This window comes from Dromaius novaehollandiae, chromosome 5 (assembly GCF_036370855.1).
Source record: "Dromaius novaehollandiae isolate bDroNov1 chromosome 5, bDroNov1.hap1, whole genome shotgun sequence".
Classification (NCBI taxonomy): domain Eukaryota; kingdom Metazoa; phylum Chordata; class Aves; order Casuariiformes; family Dromaiidae; genus Dromaius; species Dromaius novaehollandiae.
The window spans coordinates 37,959,818-37,985,225 of NC_088102.1; the positions used below are offsets into that span (position 1 = coordinate 37,959,818).

At 36.4% G+C, this 25,408-nt stretch overlaps 1 protein-coding gene across 6 annotated transcripts in view; it reads left to right on the plus strand.

Moving 5' to 3' along the window:
• Nucleotides 1–25,408, plus strand: part of PALS1 (protein associated with LIN7 1, MAGUK p55 family member) — a 56,782-nt gene that overhangs the window by 8,661 nt on the left and 22,713 nt on the right. For 4 of the 6 annotated variants that reach the window (XM_064512473.1, XM_064512477.1, XM_064512474.1 and 1 more), the window contains 2 exons: nucleotides 11,431–11,513; nucleotides 18,249–18,752. In XM_064512473.1, the coding sequence (XP_064368543.1) occupies nucleotides 18,390–18,752 (363 nt within the window). In that variant the 5' untranslated portion in view covers nucleotides 11,431–11,513; nucleotides 18,249–18,389. Of the gene's footprint in view, nucleotides 1–4,147; nucleotides 4,282–11,430; nucleotides 11,514–18,248; nucleotides 18,753–25,408 lie in introns of all 6 variants that reach the window. The other 2 variants (XM_064512475.1, XM_064512478.1) reach the window with 2 other exon arrangements.

Consider the following 25,408-nt stretch of genomic DNA (forward strand, 5'->3'; position numbering starts at 1 on the left):
AAGCTCAGGCTCGGCTGAAAATCTCAATCCGCCTGCTAAGGCGGTCATGGCTCCCCTGTGAACTCCTCTGCAAAAATGCCATGTTTAGTGTCATCACTGATATTCTGATGGTTCAATTTTGATGAATGGACATGAAGGGGCCTCTGTTACAAATACAGTTTTGTGATGCCGCATTGAGGATTTTTTTTGTACTTGTTTAGAAAGGCAAATAGATCTTAGAAGCTAAAAAGCTCAGTTAAAGGTGGTAGGAGGGGACAGTCTGCCGAAGTGAACTCTATGCGCAAGTTCTTTTTTAAGCCTTGAGTATGTTTTCCACGGCTAATCAGTGGTGATACCTAATTTATAAGTATTGTATGTGTTTGATCTTAATGAGTAAGCGCTAGGGTGATAACTGCACGGTACACATTTAAGTGGAGCATTTAAATTCATTTAATGGAAAGTGTAAAATGTAAAATACCACCTGTCCGATAGTAAGATATTAAATATTTGCATATTTTTTTTCAAATTTAACAGCTTGAGTTGCAAACTTGAATTTATGTATACTTATTCTTCTGAGCCAGTTTCTGACTTCCATTGGTGAGAACTTCATACAATTTCTCCTTCTGTCAATATTTTTAAAGTCTTTTCTATACAAATATTTAATGAATGCGGCTGCATACCTAAGTGGCTGGGTAGCAAATGTAGACTAGTTTTGTGTTCCGTCTTAAGTGCACACTCCTGTCAGATCTTAGAAAAATATTTAACACTGTTCTTTTGGTATTACGTGTGTTAATGCCGCTTCTAACTTCTGTAGTTGCGACTTGATGTGATAATTAACATTCCACGCAAAACCTCAATGCTTTATTTCTTAGAGCTACTTTAAAACTGAGTGTTTAGGCTCTAAGGTACATAATATGACTAACCGGAGCCTGTTAAACTTAATTACTAATTGCTTAAGTTTACACTGTGCTTTTGAAACTGTTTTTATGGGAGCAATTTGGGGGGTGGGGTTGGATGGATTTGTGAGGAGTGGTGCATCTGATTCTCGTTACTTTAGAAGAAATTTAGGTTGTCACTACAGCTTGGTGATTTACAAGTCACAGTTTTCACTTTTTCCTGTTCAGCTCCTCTTGTCTAGTTCATCACTTGCAGAACTGGCAGAAGAAGTGCTTGTTCCTCAGTCATTTCAGTGCAGTGTGGTGTCTGAGGGAGAGGACCCAAACTGAGATGCAAATCTTAGCTCTGAAGTGGCTGAGGTGCCAGTACACATACCCTACTGCCAACCCTGCTTTGGGGATCAGTGACTTCTGACCTGGGGGTGGGCAGGATCTACAGCTGAGGATAGTAACTTAATCTGCTACAACAAGATTTGCTAGAGCTTGTCTATCAACATCTTTAAATTAAGCTGTTGTCCCTTCAGCTCAGCCTCTTATGCAGCCTTATTTTCTTCTTGAAAAAGATAATGCAAAGAAATAACAATTGGCTGTATATCTTAAGATCACTCTTTGCAAGGAACTCCATCCCTAACTTGTGACCTGTACTTTGAGGAAGCATCAAGCATATTATTGTTGACCATTTCAGGTATTAAGGATTAACATATTGTTATATTAATATATATTCTTACAGTTACATTCCTGAGAAAACTTATTTAACAGTTGCAATTTGCACTGGCTTTGATTTCTGGATTTAAAATGTCATACTATGCAGAAATGCACTGTGCTATTTCTATATACATAACCACGGTGTGTGCAGAACCAAAATCAAAATAGAAACATCAGTAATAAATGGTAATATCTATTACCTAAAGCAAGACTCTTGTCTTGCGCATGGGAGCCACTTGAATGGGCATTTAAAGGTTAGAGGAGCAGTGGTGGTTGTTTTAATCATTCAGGCTCCAAAGAAAATGATAAAAGTCACTGAAGTATTCTTGGCTTTTTCAAGAAAAGTGGAAAAAACACAGACTTTTGTATTTTCCAATGAAAAATCTCAAGATCAAATGCTTCCCTAGGGCAAGAACCTGTCTTCTCACTTTGCAAAATTAGAAAGCAAAATCTTGGAACCTTGCTTTTTTTTTCCTTTTTTTTTCTTTTTTTTTCCTTTTTTTTTTTCCCCTTTTTTCCAGAATGCATGTAACAAGTGCCCAGAGGGGTGGTAGGAGAGAAAGCCATGTGCAGATGGCTACTGAAGAACCTCTGTCTGTAAGGCATTAGAACAGTCATCAGAGGAGCTTTTTTCAGTATATTTCCATGTAAGGTAGTAGTGCTGTTCAGTACTAACCCTGCTTAACCCTGCTGGGTTAATATTTGTAGATTTCTAGACAGTGCAACTTATTATAATGGCTGCATTATTCAAGCTGTTAAGGGCTTCTTAGAAAATGAATACTGCACCATATCTTTATTATTATACTGCTTTGATTTCTAGGCTTAGGTGAGCTCTAAAGCGTAAAGACTCACTTTTGTACATCTGACAACTGTAAAATATAGGACTGCAGTGTCTGCTGCTACTTTTTGAGCCTTCCTACTATAACACAATCAAAATATTTACAAAACTGATTTTACTGGCCTAGAAGGTGACACTTCAAACCTTATGTTAGCATGTTTTCTCCTTCAGTTAAGAACAAGGAATCCGTGGCACCCTGTAGACCTGAGCATTACTCGAACATTCATACTTGCAAGCATTGGAACTTCTCTGATTAATCAGGTCTCCCAGTTAAAGTTCTGTAATGATAGTGCTTTCATTCTACCCAACTTTGCCTGAAAGACCACATTAAAGGGCTCCAAAATTAGACAATATGGTCTTTGCAGGAAAAACAGCTGCATATATTGCTAGTAAGTAAGAGAATTTAAGGTAGGTGTCCAGAGAGTAGCCTACAACCTGGGTAAGGATCCAACAGAGCCGTACTGTGGACATTCCCGAGTGTCAGCGAGGGAGCAGACTGTTGCCTGAGAGCCTTCTTACTTCTCTTTATTCATGATTAATATGGAGATGTCTGAGCTAATAAGCCATCATGAGCTTGGAGAGCGCAGTTAGCAGAGTACAGACAAAAATTGAATTAAGCATGGTTTATTAATTCCAGATCACTGATGGTTGTACCAGACCCAAGTACTTCAGTGTCACTTGAGTTTTGTCTGTCTTGTCTTCTGAAATGATATCTGCAGGCATTACCATTATCAGAATATCCCAGTCCTTTCCTGCTTACTGGGAACACTGACTATGAAATGTTTTTATTAAGGATTTAAAATATGTTTTATTTTTCAGCTATTATCCTGAGTGGTACTTTGAAAACTGTGCTAGAAGACTTTTATTAATTGACCTGCAGTCATGTCAGACCTCTTGATTATACTCACCTGACCAATTCTTTAGGGATTCTTTACTCATTCATTAGAAAAAAAAATAAGACAGTCTGAGGTCCTGACACCCCTTTTTCAGTGGGTTGGGGAACAAAGGGAGACAACAGCATTGCCCTAACAATATTATGTAGCTGCTATGCGTTCTTCAGTTTTCACAGATGTTTGAATGCTTTTGTGTCTTATGCTCAATCTTGAAGTTGTGACTTTTGTAAGCTAATAATTTATTTTTGTAAGCAAACCAGTTCTTTCCTCTTTTACTGAACATCCTGTTGCTCTTTTAAATAAAAGTGATCAATTTAGCTTCTGTAGGCAGTTCCTTATTTTACATAGCTTTTGTGTATTTTCTTACTTTGTTTCATTTGAAAGTGTTTGTTCATCTCTAGTAACTTATATTGCTGATATTCAGACTCTTCTTTTTCTCTTAAGAAAATGAGTGGAACCTGTTCCAGGTGAAGGTGTGCCTTCTTTTGTTTGCATGAAAGAGAACTGAAACTCTGTAATTTATGTTGATTAATTTATCTTAATAGAGAGCAGTTTAATCTCTTTCTACTAAAAAGGATCAAGCATTTTCCTATAATGTGATGTAATATTTTTCATAAAATTGTTAGGCAGTCTGTCTTTTTATAAAAGCTCTGTACAGAACAGCCTTGCCATTATTCCTGAAGTGTCATTAAAAGTTATTCCGTACTACTAGCAACAGATTATTTGAAATAGTATGAGGCAATAAATGTCAAGAAAATACTGTTTAAATTGTAGCTTTTTGCACTGGATGATGTTATCGGGTTGCATTCTAATTGATTTTATAATTCTCATTTTAGCCAAAGTGCCAAACTTGTCATTTGTAAGTGGGCCTCAGAAGTCCTAATCCTAGCAGACACATTTGTGAAGTTGTTCTGAGATTGAGAAAGCAGATAACGTTCATTGTCGTGTTGGTTTTTATCTGACGTACAGGGTAAGCAGATCTATTACTTTCTCTCTGAACCTTTGGGTGTTTCTTTCTTCCTAAACCCATTGTTGCTAATCACACAGTACTTTTTGGAGTGGTTTTGGCTTTTATTTGTTCTTTCACTTAAACACGCTATCATGTGGAGTTTCTTGTACATACTTCATCTAATTTGTTAGGTGTAAATTGACTTGTCTACCCCTGGTAAGAGCTAGTACTACTTTAGCTTTTGCAAATCTGTAACTCATTGAAAATTGCAGTTGTACTGGTGACAAAAGGAGCAAATGAAGTAATTTTGAGACAGTTGTTTTATGTGCAGATGATGTGACGTTACAGCAGTTTGCCATTGTGAGTGAGAGGTTTCTTTCTTCTGCCATTTCATTGCACCAAGTTGGCTTGTTGAGAGTGAGGCAGCGGGTTCAGGGTAATGTGAAGGCTGTGTCTACCTTGCAAAATCATATCCTCAGCTCAAGTGGGAACAGTGGCTGTAACTTGAGACTGTTTTGATATGTAGATATATGTGTATGTTTAGAGGTGGGTGGTGTGTACTGTATTTGAAAGTTTTTCAGCTTTGCTGCTCCAGTGCATTGTGAGAATATGCTCCTGTGAAATCTTCAAAAAGTATGTTTAGAAAACTAAATTCAAAAAACAAAACTACTAGGTAAGAAAAAGACCAGGTATTTTCAAGGTTTGCTGAGCAGAAGCATGGACACATAGAGTCCTTGATGCATGTCAGACACTGCAAATGTGTAATGTGTTAGTGTTAGGATCCAGATGAAGTTTCTCAGCTGAAACCGCTTCAGTAAAACTGACTGTTCCTTAGGGTAACTGTGCTGACGACTGGAGAGTAGACATTGTGTTGTCATTGCCACTCAAACTTTGGTGTGATATTCCAAGTTTTGACTGCAAAATTTCCTGGTTTTCCTGTGACTTACAAGGGAGGTGCATCAGGCTGGATTGTTACAAATTTCTACTTCTGTAACCTTTTCAACTTAATTTTCATCATGTATCTTACACCTGAGTCAGGGAAGGGACAGATGTGGCTTCCAGGGCAGCATATAGACATGCTGATATTGGTGCTGTACCGTGTACCCAATTAGAAGTTTTGCTGTGTTGGCTTTGTCATCTTAGTCTTGTCCTTTGACAATGAATTCTGCTTTAGTACAAGGAGGAGGTTTTAGAATCATTCAGCTTTCCTACTCATCTGATTATTGAATGAAAAATTACTTTAATTTCTCCAATTATCAGCTTCTCTTCATATCATTTAGTCCTAGACTCCTTTCTTTTTCTTCTCCTGCATTTTCATTTTCTTATGGAAAAAGATCCATTCTCAATATCTAGAATTCATACTACAAGCAACTTCTAGTTAGTGGTGTTCTGTGGAGCAATAATTGAAGTATCGCAACAGCAGGGAAGCCAGCCAGTTTGGAGATAAAAGTACAGAGAATATTTCAGGCTGTTCTCTGCCAGAATCAATGATGTAAAACATCATGATGGTGTGAATGTTAGCATCTATGGCAAATTATAGTAAATGATTTTTCTTCGGATAACTTCATAATTGTAACCTTATTTCCCAGAATGCTTCAGTATCAGGAAGTGTTACTAATGCAGTGTGTAGGTAAGGCTAGTGTTAAATTACTGATTTGTCTTCACCTCTAGTGGAAAACGACTTACCTGTGTAGTCTCTGTATGTGAGGGCAGCATACAGGAACATAATTTTGCTGAAGGGATACAAAGTGGTACTTACACTTTAAAGTTCATATTTTTACATATATGAAAATGTTAATTCAAAAAAATACCTTATGCCCAGAGTATTGCGGTTCTTTTTATTCAAAGGATTAATATAGTAAAACCTGTTAAAGACTCATTTCCTCAAGGTTTTTTTTTCTTTAACCCAAAGCAGAACTGCCAAATACACAGCTTACACTCTTAGATAAGCTTAATTATGGGAATTTTTGGCTCTATGGTTTTGAATTTAATAGTGGTTTATCTTCAGTTGGATGGCATCAGCGCGTTCTTATGAAGCTTAAACTTCTAATAGCTTTGTTCCGAAGGAATCTATACTATGACTTTTTTGGAATGAAACTTAACAATGATTACTGAAGACTGCTACCTAAAGTGGCTGTATATTGACTTCATTTTAAGTTTGTCAACAGGATTATTTTTGTGAACACTGAGTTTTTACTTTCTGATTCAGAAGTACCTAAGGAGTAAGAGTTTTACATACTGGCATAACAATAAAGGTGTGGGGATGGTGTTTTCTTTTTCTTTTGGCAGGGGAGGAAGGTGAGAAGGAGTACGGATTCGGGGTTTTTTTGTTATTTTTTAAGAGATTTAAACTGTGTTGGTGTAACACACATAAACATGTTCGCATTGCTGGTATGTAGAACTTAAACAAATACCAGGAGATTAAGTTTGTACAAGGGGTTGGGTGTGTGATTGATTTCTCAAAGTATTGCTCAATAACTTTTTCAAATATATTCTTAATGTTTAATGCCCTTTTGTGTAATACCGATACAGCTTACTTCATTGAGTGGTGAAATGCAAAGATATCCTGCGTTCACAACTTGGAGCTGTTCTTTCCTTCTTCACGTTTTCCTATTATGAAATACCTGAATTGCTCAGATCTAACAATGGCACCAAGAGGAAAACTTTGTCTCTTATGTAAATGATTCATTGTCCTGCATCCATTCAGTTTTGATTTAACTTAATTTTTATGCTCAATCGTTTCACGTAGAAGCAATGTCCAAATATGTAATGCCTTGTCTGCTTTTCTGTTGAGAAACTTGTTTCAGTTGTTACGACAGTGAAAGGTATGTGTGAAAGGTAAACTGAGGCAAATTAGTGAATTTTGACTTTGTTCAGAAAACTAGGAGAACAAACTGGCCATTCCTGAATTGCAATTTCTGTTTTTCTCTTGCTGTAAAAATTTTCATTGCTGGTTGATAATTATTGCAGTGGATAAATAGTAGGCATACGTGTGTATGGTGCTAGATTTAGTTGTCAAACATTTCGGAAGGTTTTAATGATTGGGCAAATGTTATACTTCTGTGAGAGAGTGATTGTGTTCTAGTTAATATAAGTAAATGTAAAGTATAGATTAACATACCTTTCATCGTTTATCCATTTCACTGGCACAGAATATTCAAGATGAATAATGAGAAATTTTTGTATAAGGAACAGAAATTCAGTCTTCAGCTTTCAACTCTCAAATCGAGGGTGAGAAGAAAGCTTACAGATGTTGCCAAAAAAGGAAAAGTTTGTTTTTAAACACGGGTTTTCAACACTACTCTTTGAGGAATCATCTTCAGCTTGATTAGTGTAAGGAATTGAGAGGAAATACTTAGTCGATTACACTAGAAGAGTAGTTCCACAATGCAGAGCAGAGATGTTTCTCCTGAATTCTGCCTTTCAAGTTGTTCAATCTTTGTTCCTTAGAGCTGGTTTGAGAGTGCTGTGGAGGGACCTGAATCATTTAGCTTAACAGTGTTTTTTGCTGATTTCTATAGTGATGTTTTATATTTTAGTTCAACAGCTCCATTGATGAGTTAGTTTTCTGTGCAGGACTATTGCACCAATACATATGAAGTTAGTTTGTAACTCTGAGCTATCGTATGGGAGTGGATCTTGTGTTTCTTTTTGAGTTTATCACAATTTCCTAATGTTTTGTGAATAAAAACATCTGCTTTAAGAAGGCTTCAGAAACTGAATATAGTTTCTTTGCCTTAGCAAAGGAGTTGAGCTATGAAAGAGCCATGCAGCCATAGTGTTTATGTTTTTGCATAGGGTTTGCAGAAGTGGGTATGTTTCCATCAGGGCTTTATCTCAGTTTGCCTGATTGTTAAAATTAGGCCCAAGAGTCCATTTGCATTTAATAGAAGAGAAGAAGAAACTGTTTTTATAAGGTACAAAAGGCCTCAAATGTTAGGTTTTTATAGCTTTTGTGAAGCTTTCCCATGTATTTTTATTATGGAGTCTAATAATGCAGATTATTTACAGAGCATACTGTTTCCACATCTTACAGTGGAATTTTGCTAATACTTTCTCTAAAAATATTTTTCTACAGGTTTTCTTCATGACCTGTGTTTCAGGTTACTAGGCACTCTGAGTTTGTTTGGTATTCTTGCCTTATAGTGTGATCAAAAAAAACAGGCATGTAATATAGTTTTCCTGTGTTAGCAGGGGTTTCTGTCTGCTTTCTCTAACACTACAACTACGCATAGTAACAGTCCTGAAATGAGCATCGTAGACCAGACTGTAACATTCGGAGCATGGCTAGCATGCCTCGCTTAGGGCATCCTGCAGAAAAAAGCAAGTCATGTTAATTAGAAAAGGAAACTTCAGGGGGCTGTGGTTATGAAGTAAAAATCTTTCAGAGGAAAACTTCTGAAATTTATGCAGCAAGTTGTTTGTGATTTTACTCAGTGGTTCTGTCGCCATATCTCAGATCAGTGTGGGAATGAAAAACTGTTGTGACATCGCAGACCTGGAGGTCTAAAACAGTTTATGTGATTTTTCCTGTAAATAACTTGGGCAGATCATAGTAAAAGAGCTCAAATGAAGTCTTGTTCAGAGTTTGTGGTGCACGAGTGACTGAGCTCTGTTAGATCATCAGTCATAGTTTTGTATTTTCTGTTCTAAGTTTCAGAATTTCGCTGTTCTGAAGTCTTCGGTTTTGTGGTCAGAAAAAAATGTCAGTAGAAAATCTTATTTTTTATTTTTGAGGTCACTGACTAATATGACTAATGACTGACAGGGCTAATCAGGTTAAAGCATTAAAGACAGTAATTTTTGAAAAATCACTGTGCTCTCACCCATTCAGATAATATTGCCAAAAAAGTTGGAAGGACAGTCCTGAGCGGGCAGCCTTGTAACAGAGGATAGCACGTGTGTCTGTTGTTTAATAGAGATTGTGAGTGAGACCTTGCTCTTTGTATTTGCAGAGCCTGTAGCTCAGTCATGTAAAGTTGAAAGCCTTCATCCCTATATCTTGCCTCTTCGAAGACTGCTGAACTAGGTAGTTAACAGTTAAGAATTTTTGGATGAAATCCTGCAGGGAATGTGTGTCTTTGCCTTTTCTTTAAATGATGTTTCAAAATGTGTATGCCAGATTCACTAGGTACAAAGGAAGAAATTTTTCTTTCTCCGGAGTATTGTATATATGACTGAAGAACAACTTACTGTGGAGAAGTAAACTAATGCCATTTTATATTATTTTGAATGTCAGATGAGATGTAAGTTATGGAACACTGTATCTTGAATTTAATTTGGAATTAGGTATAGTTTTGATTCCATCTCCTCTCTGAAAGTGGCATTTACATATTAGTACGCATGAGTATTTACTTTTAATACTGTTTTGCATAGTGAAGCAGTGCCAAGCATTGGCATTAAAAAATGTTAAAAAAAAAAAAAGTGGGGATTAGAGCAAGACTAGGGCACAGGAGTCCAGAACGGAATGTACACAACTTAAAAAACCAAAAACCACCTTACTAGAGAGCTGAAATAGCAGCAGTACTTTTAATTTCACAGAGAATATGACCACAGTTTCAAACAAGAGGAGGCATGTTTACTTCTTAGACAATGAAGTCTGAAGTCTTAACTGTCTGTGGATAGGTGATAAGAAGCGACTGTCTTGTTATCATGCTTCTGGCTGTCCTCTGAGATCTGTTAACATGTCCTGGAATTCTAGGAATTTCTTCACTCTTCATTTGTTATCCTTTAAGGTTTTCTAAACGTCTGGAGTAAATGCTAAGTAAAGGTAGTTCTTTCTTTCACTGTTGCATCATCTTTTTACTGCAGCTGCTAGACATCCGCGTTGTCATCCACTCTCATCTCTACGAAATATATACAAGTTTCTTGTAGAGCAGGGTTTGATGGCGTTAAAGATATCATCAGAGCTGTGTATTCAGCTGTATGCATAGTTCTGGCCTATTACTCTAAGCTATCAGAGGATGCTATGATCATAAATATGTTCTGTTTTGGGGGTCCTGTGGGTGTTGGACTACTTAATGAGCTGTAATCTTGATCATTTCCATGGGCTACTTTTTGAAATGGCATGTGTTTCTTTATTTTTTCTCTAATCGGTGTAGAGACTGCCCTCTGCTGTATTGTTCACCTAAAGAAGAATTTAGCTCTTAAGTGCTGAGAGTTGTTGGTAAGTGATCAAAAGGGGTTAGGCTAGGTAAGAGCTTTACTGATGACACAGGATAGCAAAATATAAACAAAACTCAAATAGTATTTTATTGCATTTAAAAATGATCTTGGCAAAAGTGTAAGTTTTCTGTCTAGATGTATCTTGATCCCTGCTTCTGGTATGTTTCTGTTGTCATTGCCTCTCCCCGCAGCATCTGCAGTCACCTCAGCTAGAAGTTTCTACCCCTCATGTCTTTTTATTTGGTGTAAAAATTACAAAATAAACAATACTGATGTGTAAGCGCCATGGTATATTTAAAACAAAGGCAACTATCACCATATAAACTAGGATGTTTACTGCTAGTGTTGTCAACAATTGTTTTTTATCTTGGTCAAACTGAGAAATATTTTAATTATTAGTAGAACTGAGACAAAAGTATTTATACCACAGTGGGAAGTCAGATATGTTAAGACTGAAGCTTCTTGTTCAGTGGTTTTGCTTGACCTGTGCTATCACCTTTAAGAGATTAGTGTCTCGACAGTGAGCTCCTTTAATCACAGATTGTTGCTAATAGCACATGCAAGATGTGGTTTGCACAGAGAATAAGAATTTAGACAAGATTTAAGTGTTCCCCACCACCACCAATTGTGAATGCTGTATTATATCTTTTTTAAAAAAATCACCTGTTCGATTTCTTGAAGTTTGGATTGTGCTTATTTTAATGAGCATTAATTTCTGCAGACTGAACATAGCTAAAATGTATTATTAAAAGTAATCTGCTGTGGTGTATCCTATATATCTCTTAAACTTGTTTCACTCACCTGAGTCATCGAGGCTTTGAGTCTTTTCAAATGATTGACATAAGGAGAACAGATAGTATATATACTCTTCTTTAGAGGTTTTATTGGCATCGTTACTGCTACTTACTATGTGATTTTAGTCATCTGATGACTGAACTCGGTGCAGCCCCCCCAAAAAGGTGGTTTCCGGCTCCCCGTTCGAGTAATCATCTCGATTTCTAACAGGGTTAGAAGACTGGCCGCCACCGTGTCAAAACCTCGGGGGAAGAAGCCGAGGGAGTCGAGGAGAGGCATCGCTAACATATGATGTAAGTCCTTCAGCTCTGTGCATGAACTCCGCGCGCTGACAAAGCCGTCGCCATGGGAACCGGCCGGCCGCTGCGGAGAATGCCGCCGGAATGCTGGTCGGAGCTCGGCGAGGAGCCCCAAGGGGCGCCGGGCAGAGGGCGAAACCGGGGGAGAAGCATCACCCCGCCGGGCCGGATGAGGGCCTCGTCTCTTATTTTGCACACTTGGCAATGAATAAGTGGTATGAATAAGTTTTGATAGTGATTGTGGTGAATAAGAGTTAGAAATCTTGCATTTCTGCTTTCAGTTTTGAGGCACTGAAAATTGTTTATCCAAACTCCAGTGCCTGTCTTGCTGGACTAGCTGAATTAAACCTGCCTCTTTTAAAAATGTGTCTAGTAGCCTGACTTGTGACTAAAAGTTACAACAGTGGCTGAAATGAGGATAAAGTGTTGTATTAAACTGAAAATTTAAATAAAACTTAACCTTTGGATGTACCTCGGAAAGCAATTGATGCTTCTCAGTAAAAGAGGTTAAAATCCACTCTTGTCTGCCAGGTGCACATACACAGTGAAATTACTGTATACACATACATAGATATAGTATATACCAAGAAACTACAAATGTATCTTGCATATATTTTTACTGCAAAGGTGCAGTTGCTGAAGAGAGCAATATATTGATCTGAGTTGTGCAGCTGTTGGGTGATGTGATTTTTATAGTCTTACTGGTCCACGTTTTCTGCAGGAAATACTTTGTTCGTATCTGTTCTCTAACCAGTAGCCCCTTAATCTTTTCAGATTGCTAGTGAAGGCAGACTGGCCAGTACTTGAGCTGTGACTCTTTTGATTGCTGTCACTGAATCAACAGATAAAATAAAACTGAATTCATGTCTTAAATAGATCACAGTTCTTAAATGTAATACCAGTGTGGTACAAAAATATGTTTGATTTCCCAGTCTTTGCATGTCATACGATTTGTTTATACAATTTATGAAAGCAGAATCTAATCCTACTGTCTGAAATTTCAGTTTGACCAATTTCTCTGCATTTTAATGTTGCCAGTTAACATTCTTATTTCTCTTGTACAAATGTAACTTAGAAAACACTTAACAATGAAAATTACTTTCCTTTTGAGGGTTTAGGCCTTTTTGTTGTTGCTCCACAGATCTTGCACATTTAAGTGAGAATGGAATGTTAAAACCTCTTGGCCTGCCTGAAAGCCCTTTGAAATACACGTTGAACTGAGTTACTGTGCTTGACGGGTTTTCTAATGAGCACTGGTCTGAAGTGATTAGAAATACGAGTCAGATGGGTATGAAAGGAAACATTTTCTTCCAATCCTAAGACTATGCTGATGGCATCTAATTAGAGAAAATCATAGAAAATACTAACTTTTGACTTAAAAGTCACTGTCTTGAATGTATTCCAAAGTTAAGGTAAAGACAATTTTTTTTTTGTACCATAGAATTTTTGAAATTAAAAATGGTATCAAGAAGTCATAGATCTTGTAACTTTTAACTGCTTTTGAAAACATCAGGGTGTTCCAGGTTCTACCAATTGTTTCAGGTAGTTTTCTATTAAGCTCCCTATTGGATATCTGTGACGTTGTTTCTCCTATTAATTCCAATCTTTAATTCTCATCAACTGGGGGTTAATGTTATGCTGTGAAGAATTGTTTGTATTGTTGAAGAAACAAATGATGCTTGACAGATGATGCAGTGAAAGCAGGAAAATTTTGGGTTTGGTGCACTCAGCTTGCATTTATGACATTATTGGGAACATACTACTTTATGATAGCTTGTGCTTATAGTATTGCTTTTTGATGACTTAAGTGTTGCTTGCTTAAAGTCTGAAGCAACGAATAAAAATACCAGAATACCCACTATTAGATGAGCCATTAATAATACATGGTAGAGATCTCTAGCATAGTTTTATGCTAGTATTTCGTCAGTAATTTAGACATCAGGAAGCATCTAGTATGTGATTTAATCAAACTATTTTAATTTACTTCAACAGCCTAGTCTTCCTCTCCTAACTTTTTTATTGAGTATTTTAATATACCATATCTGTCATGTTCTTAGTGTATGGCGCTCAGCTAATGATAGACTCCTTTGCAACCTGCCTGATGTTAAATATGTATTACTTCTGCTCATAATGTATTTACGGATGTAGGTTGGGCTTTCTTACTCAAGTGTGCCAAAATTCATGACATTCAGTTGGATCTGAGCACTGAACTTCCTTGCACTCATTCAGAATTTGCAGCTTTAATGAATTTTAAAAAGGGAACTATCAGGTCTAATCATACTTGCAGCACTGAAAGAATTTTAAACACCATCAAAATTAACACACAACCTCAGCCTCAAGAAAATGTCATTTTTACTCTTCAGAAACTGCTGAAATAAAACAAATTTAGTTTTACTGTACAGAATTTAGTTGCTGAGGCATTTAGGATTGCTGTATGCAGCAGATAACTATCCCCGGAAAGCGAGTGAAAACTTAAAACACCTTATAGCACTTCCCTTCTGTTTCTGTCCCTGTCAGTATGTGTTTTATATTAGCATTTGTCTTGCACACCAAGATGACTGCATTTTTGTACGCTTGTCCTTTTACTGATAGAGCTTTTGGGGACTGTGCTTTGTTCATTGTGTTCAGGACTGTTAGATTATGGAAGCCTGGCATTGTTAGGGTTCAGTATGAAGAATAATGCGTAGTTTGTAAAGTACAGTATTTGTGGGAATGGTAACTGTAGTTAACAAGACATAGCTGCATTTTTTTCTTTAATTATGCTGGTTTGAGCTTGCATTGGAAGTATGGTTTGTTTGCTGTTCATAACTGCTTCACAATGAAGTTTTTGTATGATGCCTGATGATCAGAGTAGTTAAAATGCTGTCTTGATCGCTGTACTTATGCTAGCAGTTTGTACAAATCCTCCTCTGCAGAGTAAGAACCTGAACAGTAAAAGTAATCTGCAAAGAAGAGACTTTCACATGTGCTGTTCAGGACCATATTGGTCAGACTCGTGGTATGAAGTTGGGCAGAAGACAGTCATAAATCCAGCTTGTTTGAAAAGATCCACTTGTTACGTGGCAACACTGAGGTCCTGCTATTAGATATTGACAGTTCAAAGGGGACATTCAGAGCTGCAGTTTAGCCCTATTAAACTTCAGGCACCCAAACGCTGTAACACAGACTACCTAAAGAGCATAAAAGCTGCTAGCATCAACTGAGTTTTAAAGTGAAAATAAATTGTTAATTCTGTATATTATTCTGTATGTTTTACATACAATACAGTAAAAGTCAGTATTAATGAATGTTTGTAATTTGTCTCCCCCTTAGTATAAGATTTTAATGGAACAAAATAAGCTCTTTTGTGGCTTAAAAGTTGGTTTATCAGATGATCCATAGCTGGCAGAGAACAGACTTGTTAAAATTTTTTTTTTTTTTGGTACTGCCTCAGGATTTTTACAATTACAAAACAAACACCTTGAGAAACGAAAGCCAACAAAACTGTTTCTATAATTATTTATTGCAAGTCTTTTGATGCCATGCTTGGTGGTTGGAATAAAAATTTATATTCTTGGTATCTGTCTCAGGCTGATTACTTTTTGTTTTTTAAACACCACCTTGGTGACAAATAGCTCCACTACACCTTAATTGAGAACTAGGTTAACATTTTACCAGTGTCAGATATCTTAAATTTTAAATTGCTTGAGGACTGTTATAGGGAGGAGCTCTAGAGCTGATCTGAAGGTTCTTCCTTATGTACTTATTTGGTTCATTGGAATTGGACAGTAGCATTTTTCCAAAACTGATGGAGATGAGGATTTGTGGTGTCTGAAGTAGACTTCAGAAAGCAGAAAGAAAATGGGCTTAGGTTCAGGAGGGTTCAACTATTATCACAAGTTCTTTGATTACTGGAAGCTACTCCAGCTTTCCAGACTTGCAACATCCCTGTGCTCTTACAGATTATCAACTAATTACAGTCGGGAGGAGGTGTTTGAACGTTATTTTTTTCTTTTGTTGGGTGATTTTTGGAGTTTTGGGGGGTTTTGGTGTGTGTATGTGTGGTTTGTTCTTGTTGTTGGGTTTTTTTGTAACCTCAGATTCTAGACTGCCTGATAGTGATCTTTCATATCATCTTTTGGGTATTCTGGGTACGATTATTTTGTCTGCACTCACTGCTTATTGCTTGCCTCAGACATCTCTTTTTCTGGGATATCAAAATCACTTTCTATTTAAAATGTTCATAAGACTCTGAATTTTGATGACAGTTTCCTGAATATTGCAGTTAGTAAAGTGCAACTGCAGAAGAGTCCGAAGTTCACCTAGCTTTCGGTTTCTTTCTTAACAGACCTAAATAATCTGGATGTTACTGGAAGTGAGCAGCTATTGTTCCAGACCACTTAAATGTCTCAGTTACTCTGAAGAGTCTGTATACTGTTTGCATCTTGCATGGTGCTTATCCTGAAAATAAAGGCAATAATATTAACAGTTACCTCAGATTATATTTTTAGTCCATGGTCTTCAGTGCTTATTTCCAGGCTAAAGGGGTTTAAAAATTTCTCATTCTGTGTAAAGATACATCCATTTTGTTGTGTCCTTCTAACTTAACCTCAAAACAAGCTCTTCGCCTTAGATAGCTAACACTTTTACATTTGAGAGAGGAAATGTAACCAATCATACTTTAAACATTTTTGCCCAGTTATTAAATAGTGGCCAGGAACTTCTTTTTTTGAAGTATAGATTCTTTACTGAGTGTGATATACTTAGCTTACGCGTTAATAAGTAATAAAAAGGTATCTTTAAAATCACATTTTATTTTTTAGATATCCTTAGTGTTTTTGACCCAGTGCTGAGTAAACGGACATTAAACTGTTTAGACACCTCAGTTAAATCAGTGCTTTTTGCAGTTTTGTTTTATGAATGAGGCTTCCTTTTGTTTGGATTGGTAATTCTGCACGATGAAATTGCCTTTACAGAAGGACCTCTTTTTCTGAAGATCATTTTGCTAAACTGCCGTCTGCCTTTCTCTGAATTTCAGAGACTCCTTTTTTTGATACAGTACTTTCTATAAAACCCTTTCTGAATAACTTTGTTTTATGTCTTTAGAGAACTTGAATACTTTCTTTGGAACATTTTCTTTTTTAGTTAGGCAATAATTGACAGTTGAGTGGACCCCAGTTTGCGTGCAGCTTTTGACTTTTTGTTGCCTGATTTTTTTTTTTATTTTTTTTTCCCCCTGAATGTGGGAGTATTGAGCACTGAAATCATTTTTGCGTATCAGTGCTTTTGGAAAAACAATTGAGTATCATTTAAAGGGATAATAAAAGGAAACTTTCACTACCATAGAAATGCTTAGATAATTACTTTGTGGAAGATCTCGGCAATAACTGGCAGTAGTGACTAGATAGGAAACAAATGGAAAAATCTTTTTTGGTGTTGTATGTGTCTATATGCTATTCTTTCTTACAATGAAAAACTAGTTAGAATTGCAGACTAGCAGGAACTTGTGTAGGAGTTTCTGTTGCTGCTCCTCTAATACTGTGCTATTGATATTTAATTTTCAGCTTAATTACATCAGCAGCCTTCCCTTCCTCCTCCAAATGCAAACGTTCTGTTTAAGAAAGGGAAGATACTTTTTGTCTTGGTGCTTCCTGTGTTTCTGTAAAATAGAACTATGAAATATTTATAGTATTTCTTTTCCATCAGTAACTAAAAGAAATATGTTAAAAAGGAACTTTAAAAATAGTAAGTGTAGTTGGTAATACTCTGATTACCTTGCACAACTATTTGTATTAATTTTATATCCTTTTGCATATTGGAGCATACTGGTGCATATTGGAGATAATGTTGTGTCAATGGATGTGTCTGATACAGAAAACTGAAAGAAAAAGGCAATGCAGCATAGGACACTTATGTGTGTTATATTTAAGAGTTGAGTGGTTGTACTTTTGGGGATATGTGAAATCATAATAGGGAATAAAGTGTAATGTCACTGCTTGACTATGGAAATTTATTATTGTTCATTCTCAAATATGTACACATGTTCACATACACGCAAAGATTTTTAGCCTTCTATTTAATACTCTGTGCTTTAATGCATATCTATAGAAAGTGTTAAGAGTAACTGCTAACCAGAACTCTCCAACCCATGTCCCAGGACTTTATCCCTACTTTAGATTTGTTTCAGTGCTTTTCCGAACTGCTGGTTTCTGAAGAACTGTACCCTAGATCTGTCTGCTCTTAAATCTCGGAAGCAATGTTTACATGAAAATGCCTCAACTTACAAACAATAAATGCAGATATTTGTACTTGAGTGTAACTTTGTCAAACTTCTTTTGAATACGTTGTTTATAACCAGTTATTCACATTTAGCGCTTGTAGGATCATAGGCGTAGTTTGTGTTGGAATTTTAAGAATGGAATGATAAATTAAAACTGAGTGAGGACTTTCAGAAAACTGCTGATTTGCAGTTGTTTATGTTAAGTGCAAAATCTCTACTGGTTTGACATGGAAATAAAAGAAATTTTAGCATTAGTTTTAACAGTACTCTTTTCTAACACGGGCACATGAAGTTTACTGAAATGTGTTAATCAGATCTGTGTGGGTATTATAGTTCTTAGTAGGGGAAGAAGCTCTATGTAAATGTAGAGGAAAAAATCTCAGTGTTATAGCTGCAGACCTGAAGAACTCTTAGGTGTTTTCTTCTACATGCAGTTATTTAGTAAATTTTTTTTGCATATCTTTCACTAGATTTTCTTCCTGGATGTTTCTTCAACTGTCTTGTGATGGAGGGGAAATATTTTTGAAGTTATAATGGATTTTATACCACATCATAACTGGCCTTATAGCAGCATTTGTGTTTGAAGAGAATACGCATAATTACAAATAATCATGACAACTTCTCATATGAATGGACACATCACAGAAGATTCTGACAGTGAAGCAAAAAATGTGGATCTTGCATGTCCTGAGGAACCTCAAAAGCACAGAGAAATGGCTGTTGATTGCCCTGGGGATTTGGGCTCCAGGATGATGCCCATGCGGCGGAGTGCTCAACTTGAGCGAATTCGTCAGCAGCAGGAGGACATGAGGCGCAGACGGGAAGAAGAGGGAAAGAAACAAGAACTGGACCTTACTGCTTCCATGAGGCTTAAGAAACTGGCACAAATCCCTCCTAAAACTGGAATAGATAATCCAATATTTGATACGGAAGAAGGAATTATTTTGGAGAGTCCTCATTGTACTGTGAAGACACTAGGTAGGTAAAATACAATGAACATGCTAATAGAGTAAATACTTAGTTGAATACTAATATTATTTTAGGCCACTGAAAACCATTTCAGCTAATTCTGTTCAGATTTGAAATCTTCTGGTCCTTTGGATTTGGTTTCTTTCATTTAGCATCAGGCAGTGTGCCTCAGCAAATGGCTTTTTAAAAACTGCTCCATTTGGGAGTCAGAGAGACAACCTGTAGAACGCTAATAAATTCATTGGATGTCTCTATCCTCTTACAGTGGGGAAAACTGCAAGTACAACCAATTTCTATTATGTGTGATCAAACACATACCAGAATAAGTAATGAATAAACACTTGCTCTCCTTTAAATTCAGGGTGTTAAGAGTTTAATACTTTCAAGTGAAGGATGGTTTTGGTTTCTTCTTATCTTGGCTGCCTTGCATTATCAAATGTTGCCTAATAGAATTTGCCTTTTCTCTTAAAGTATTGGCGTTGACAGTGACTTATCTTGACTCTTACTTATATATGCAAAATACTTAATGAGGAGCTAAAGACACTGATGAAAATGTTTGAAATAAGTTAGTAATTTTTAAAGAAATAGATTCTGAAGTCCTTCATTTTGTAACTGTCGTTCCTTTTACTAAACTTAGTAGAAAAAGTTTCTAATCCTTCTTCTTCAAGCAGCAGTGTTTAGCTAAAATGCAGTGTGGCATTGGAGTGAAAATGAGGCACTGGGAATTTGAGAGTCCAGTTCAGTTTTTCAAATCTGTACCTGTTTTAAGATCTACACTGCTTTGAAAAGTGCCTTTATTTTATTTTATTATTTATTTTTTTTTAAGGGCAGAGATCATACTTGAAATCCTTTTTGTGTTCTTTCCTGCTGGCTGGTATTTGAGAACACAGAATGAAAAATAGCTATCAATTTACTGCTTTCTCTCCTCCTCCCCTTCATCCTTAGTGTGCTTGAGCAACTTTTCTGCTAAAGGTACAGCTCTCTTTCCTAACCTCTGGTAATCCTTATGTTACACAGATCCCTCTTTAGGAAAAGTCAAGTTGGGAGGGACAGCAGGAGGTCACCTAGTCCAACCTCCTGGTCAAAGCAAGGTCAGTTATGAAGAAGGCAGGTGTACCTCATTTTAGTGCAAGGCTTGTCAACTTCCATCCAGGAGAATCTCTTCATAATGGATAAATTCTGTACTTAATTTTATGAAGAGTTACATATTGAGTGGGAAAAGGATGCAGGAGTTTATGAAATTCTCTTTATAGAACACAACCAGACAGTAAAAGTTACTTCTGCTGGAACTTGCTAAGCCATGATGGCTAAAAGCTCTGAAGACTTGCTAAGTGAGGAACTGTAAGCTGGAGCTGCAGAAGGGAGGAAAGCAAGCCCCTTGGAGTTAGAAAGGTGAGACTAGGTTTCATGCCAGAGATGCTGAGAACTGAGGGGGAGGGCTAGGTGGAAACAAAAAGGCAAAGAAGTTAGACGCAGAAGCTGATCAGAAAGAAAGAAATGGGAGTGAGGGGTAGGGGGCTGGCAGGCTTGAGAACTAGTAAGGAGTAGGGGTAGACCGAAGTGTTTGAACAGGGAAGGACCCCACTGAGAACTGCAGTGAGGAGGAGAGGTGATTTAAAAAAAATCTATCAGTATGGGAAAGAAATAGGAGCAGGCTATGGGGGAAGCTGACAGTTTGTCAGAGAAAGCAGAAGGTTTTTGTGAAAAGTTGGAAGGAGGAAACTAAGTCTGGCTGAGCAAGAAGAGTTGGAGGAGGGAGGAATTGGTGTGGATGGAAACTGCGATTGAATAAACATATTTGGAGGAGGAAAAGCACAAAACATTAGAGACCAGAATATAGTGGTGTATGCAGAAAGCGATGAATTAGGAAACAGCAGTGGGGAGAGTATGCGTTAGAAGATGCATCTTAGGGGAAAATGAGAAGGTGATTATGTCCGCTAGGGCAAACTTGTTATTTTTGTAATCAGAAGCTTGGGTCTTGTCATTCTTTTGCTGTCAGCACATACCAGTAAATACACAGTAGTAAATTGCATGTTCAACGTAAAGGTATTCAGTGTTCAGATATCATGAAAAGGAGAAAACTAATAATGTCTTTGTCTCTACTCTGCAGTGCAGTCAATAGACCTAAATGTATGCACATAGATTTGAACAAAGTATTGACTGGCTGCTAATTGCATGTGGTCAGTCCTTTAAGCTAAAGAAGCCAGGAGCTTTAGGAGATTTAGTAATACAATTAGACTAAATCATGATATAGATACATATGCACTAGAGAGCTGAATTAGGGCTTCACTGCAATCTGTTTCAATCTAAAAAGTCATGACATGGCCTTGTGAGAGGCACATGAAGACAGTAGTGTTTGACAGGGCAATAACACTAGTACTGAAACAATTTGGATAAAGGCAGACTAAATTTAAGAACAGAGGACAAAAATTTATATGTTAGCACTCCTGTGAGGAGTGGGGCTTTTGCTGAATGCTCAAATTTGATGTTGAGTTGTTGCAAACTTTAAAACAAAAAAAAAGTTACAGATTAAATGCTGTAGTCTTTTGAACTATATAGTTCATAAAGAATCTCTGTTCAGCTTTTAGTGCTATCGAAGACTGAGTCGTAATTTTATTTTAAATTTAACAAAATGCTTCCATGGGAGCTTGGCCTCTTCTAAACATTTTCTCCACTACTATGCATGTCCTTTTTTTCAGCCTTCTGGATTAATCATTCCAACATCTGGCACCTCTGAATTTAAAAAGAAGAATATTTTATTCTGGAAGCTGTCTTGTTCCTGTTTAGTACTGGGACTAGTGAAGTTAGTTTATGAATAGATATACTTAGAAAATAATACAATGAAATAGAGGGAGGATTTGAGCCCATTCTAATACATCAACTTTTTTTTTTTTAATGGAAATTGTTGAATACCTGAATTGGAGAAGCCAGAATTTTGAAAATTTGTATATACAACTTGGTTTCTAAGAGATTTGCTAGCTCATGACTTTGTCCAAAAATAACAACTGTTAGTAGGTGAAGTGTTTCACTCTTTCTCTCTTTGGTTATACTGAATTTCTGAAGTGCATTGCTCATGACTCCACTTTTACTGTCAGAGAAAGTGATTACTCACTTTTACAAATCTCTAAACTTTGTTATGAAAACCCTAAATAATCCTTGGCAAGTATTAGTGAATTATAGTTAATATGTAAAAGATGTTAAACTATTATGTGATGTTAAAATTTTAGTTTTGCTTTTTTATTAATTCTTAAAGAGTTTCTGATAAAGGTATGGGTTAAAATAAGAATATTAACCTGATGGTCTTTATTTGTAGTTTTGAAATAATACTGTTTCATAGGTGCTGATGTCTGCTTTGGCAGGTAATTGTCAAGCCTTTAATCTTTTCAGCCTAGAACAGAAACAGGCTAGATTAAACAAATTGGATTTCATTTATGAAAATAATTTGGGACACTTAATTAAAACATTGAAATGGCATGTTTATTATCAAAACAGAGCATGTTTTAAACAGCTGACCTAATCGAAATAATTTTCAGAGCACCTGCAACATGTGCTGTTAAGTTGCTTTTTCACATCAGTAGACTTTTCTGTAGATGCAGAAAATATTTTGTTCTTTTCAGTTTATTCGGCTAATTTAGTTAAATGAGTAACTGACATTTCAAGTAAATGAATCTCTTATTTGTAGCTACAATGAAAACTGTCCTTTCTTTGGAAGAGGACAAATCCTGCCTGTTTTTTGTATTTGCACTTTGGTCAAAGCTTATTTATAATTCTATAAATAATTATAAATACAGCTTATTTATAAATAATTCTGTACTAAAACAGAAAATTTCAGCCCTGTGAGTCAAGCAGCATATGGAAGGCCGGAGTGCTGGTACTGGCACATAGAGTACGCTGAAAAGGTCCGCAAAGAACTTGGCATTAATATATTGATGGTGATGTACAATGAAGCCAGTTACACCTTATTCGCTGTTCATAACTTTTTTGTTTAAAGTGATAATAAGCAGCTACTTCTTTTTCTCCTGTGCTAATCTAGAATATTAAACTGTGGCTGTGTCCTCCCCTGCAGTGGTGTGTTTTTCCCCTGTCAGTCTTTTGATTAATGCATACGTTACAGTGCTCAGTCTCGTTCCGTGCCATTTCATAGTCTAGTGGAAAAAGGCTGCAACATTTCTTGTAAAAGAAGACCTTTAAAACAAAGTAGTCTATGGCTGATCAGGGATATAAAGTGGACTACTTCTGCAAAACAGCCCTCACTTTTTCTGTGAGTAAATGCAGATGTTAAGTCACTTACCGAACTCTCTTTTCCCCCCCCCTTCAGACAGCCCTTTCAGTAGGAAGTACCTATCTTTTGTTACCTGGTGTTTATTTAAAAGAAATAAATGTACCTAACTCTAATCTAATTTAATCTGATTTAGAATTCAAAAATACAGACCCAGAGAGAGTTAGGCATCAGTAAAGGCAGATTTGTATGTGTATGCTTTTTTTTCTTTTTTTATTGAACAAGTGACTTTGGAAATGAATCTCTGCCTTTTGGGGAATATTTAATTTCACTCTATCTAAGTGTTACTTCTTTTTTACGACCTTGATTGAGGGGAGGGTATTTGTTTGCTGTTCCTTTGCCTGTGTGTGTGTATCAGTTTGTATAGGGCTTTGCATTCAGCACAGATGAAGATTTACTGTAGAGGGGAATTAGATGGGGAGGAGAGTTCTGCGGTAGGTTTGTAGGAAAAGGTGAGAAAGAAAGAAATGGAAGCAGCAAAGTGCTGAAGAGATAATATGTAGAGGTATCTAGGAAGCTTACTTCTTTTCATTATAGGTATCCATCCTTCTATGTCCATATATATTTTTATCTTATTTGGAATCTGTATTAGAAAGAAATCTGTTTTTACATATATACACACATCTATGTATCTATTTCAATTCTCAGATATATGGTTGGGAGAAAATTGAGAAATGATTTTAAAAAAAATTAGATATAGAGAGTGGTAGAAATAGTTAGGTTTCCTCAGTTTCACTCTTTGAAACTGGTGACAGTAACGAATACCAGAATTTGGTGGTTTTGGCTTTTGTTTTTATCTGGATAGGTATTTGTGGAAGTTTTATGCACAATAGCCTCTGACTTTTATCCACTATGAGTTTCTTTTTCTTTTAATGCTTGAGAATAGTACGTATCCTCACTCTCAGGAGAACCAGTTTCTGAGATGCTTTGGTAATCTGCATACCCCACTATGTAAGAAATTTGTCCAGTTGACAACATTTAGCAAATATTCTTGTAGACTGTTCTTTACTCTTCTATCTAAATTTGGTTTGCCACCGTGTGATGGCAAGTATATTTTGCTTACTGTTTTCTAGGGAGATGCCGAGCTTAATTCGCGTGTTCTGAGCGGTACTGGGTTTCCCTTATCACCCACAGCCTGTGTCCGAGCTTTCAGTGCAGCTTTTGCACTGCCTTTTTCCTTGATGGTAACAGGGAGGAGCCTTTGACCTGGGTGGGGAGGATGCTTGTAGCTATGCCTGGAATGGTTTTGAGGTGTGGTTTTTTAATTGTCCTGCAGACAGTGAAATGCAACAATAGTAGCTCTACTGGATTGTTTCTCTGTTTCCTTTTATTAGGCAGAAGACTTACTCGCTAACTCAGAAAGAAAACATTTATTTAAATATGCTATGTCTGAAATTTAAAATGTTAAACTTGATTGAAATGCATTGTTAGGCTTGTGCCCCTTGATCAGCCATCCTAATCTTATGCTCAACAGGCTTGAGTCCAGCCTTGGGTTAAGTATATTGATGAGTTTGGGTTAAAAATGGGTAAATGAAACTCTCTGACAAAATGTGCCTATGTTAGAGATCCATATCTATTGTGGTTTAACATAGCTGACATCTTGATGGCATAGCTATTTTATTTAATGTTATTTAATTAGCTCATAATGGAGCAGTGAAGATGGCTGCTGAAATTGAGAAATGATTCTCACAGCTGATATTTGATACCAGCAAGTGAGAATGACCTCAAAAATCAACTAAAAGTTTTAAGATTTGGAATTATTTTCTTTGTTCGTTTTAAAAGATTACCGGGATTCAGAGTTCTTGCTGACTTGAACCTACTGAAATAAGATTGCTTGTTGTGGCTGAATAGTTCTGTTGAGAAAGTTTTTGATTTTTGGATAATGTGTGGGAATACATACATTATTCACATTCAAAGTATCCACTAGTTTTGTTTGGTCTGCTGGAGGATTGTATAACGTGTGTTTATACAGATGTATAGGTATGCTTTATATTCATTGTTTTAGATAGTTTCTCAAGTTTTTAATATCGAGAAGTGACGTACTTTGCAGAAATTCTGGTTGGTTTTAAAACTAAATTACCTGACAATCTTTAAAAAGCACTCCTAAAGCATTAAATTAGCTTTTGAAGTGCAGAATGTAGTGTATGTGTAGTATTCTACAAAAATGTAGAAACCAGTTATATTAAAATATTTTAATATTTTATGGTCCAAGTAGAACTAATAATGTAGTAAGTGAAAGATATGTACTTTCTTCTGATACAGAGGACTTTCAGAACTTTGATCATAGACATTTTTCTTTCATCCTTACCCTTTTTATTTTAATGTGATAAGATTGCTCATAATTTTACATTTAGAAATTGTATAGTTTACTTACTACATTTA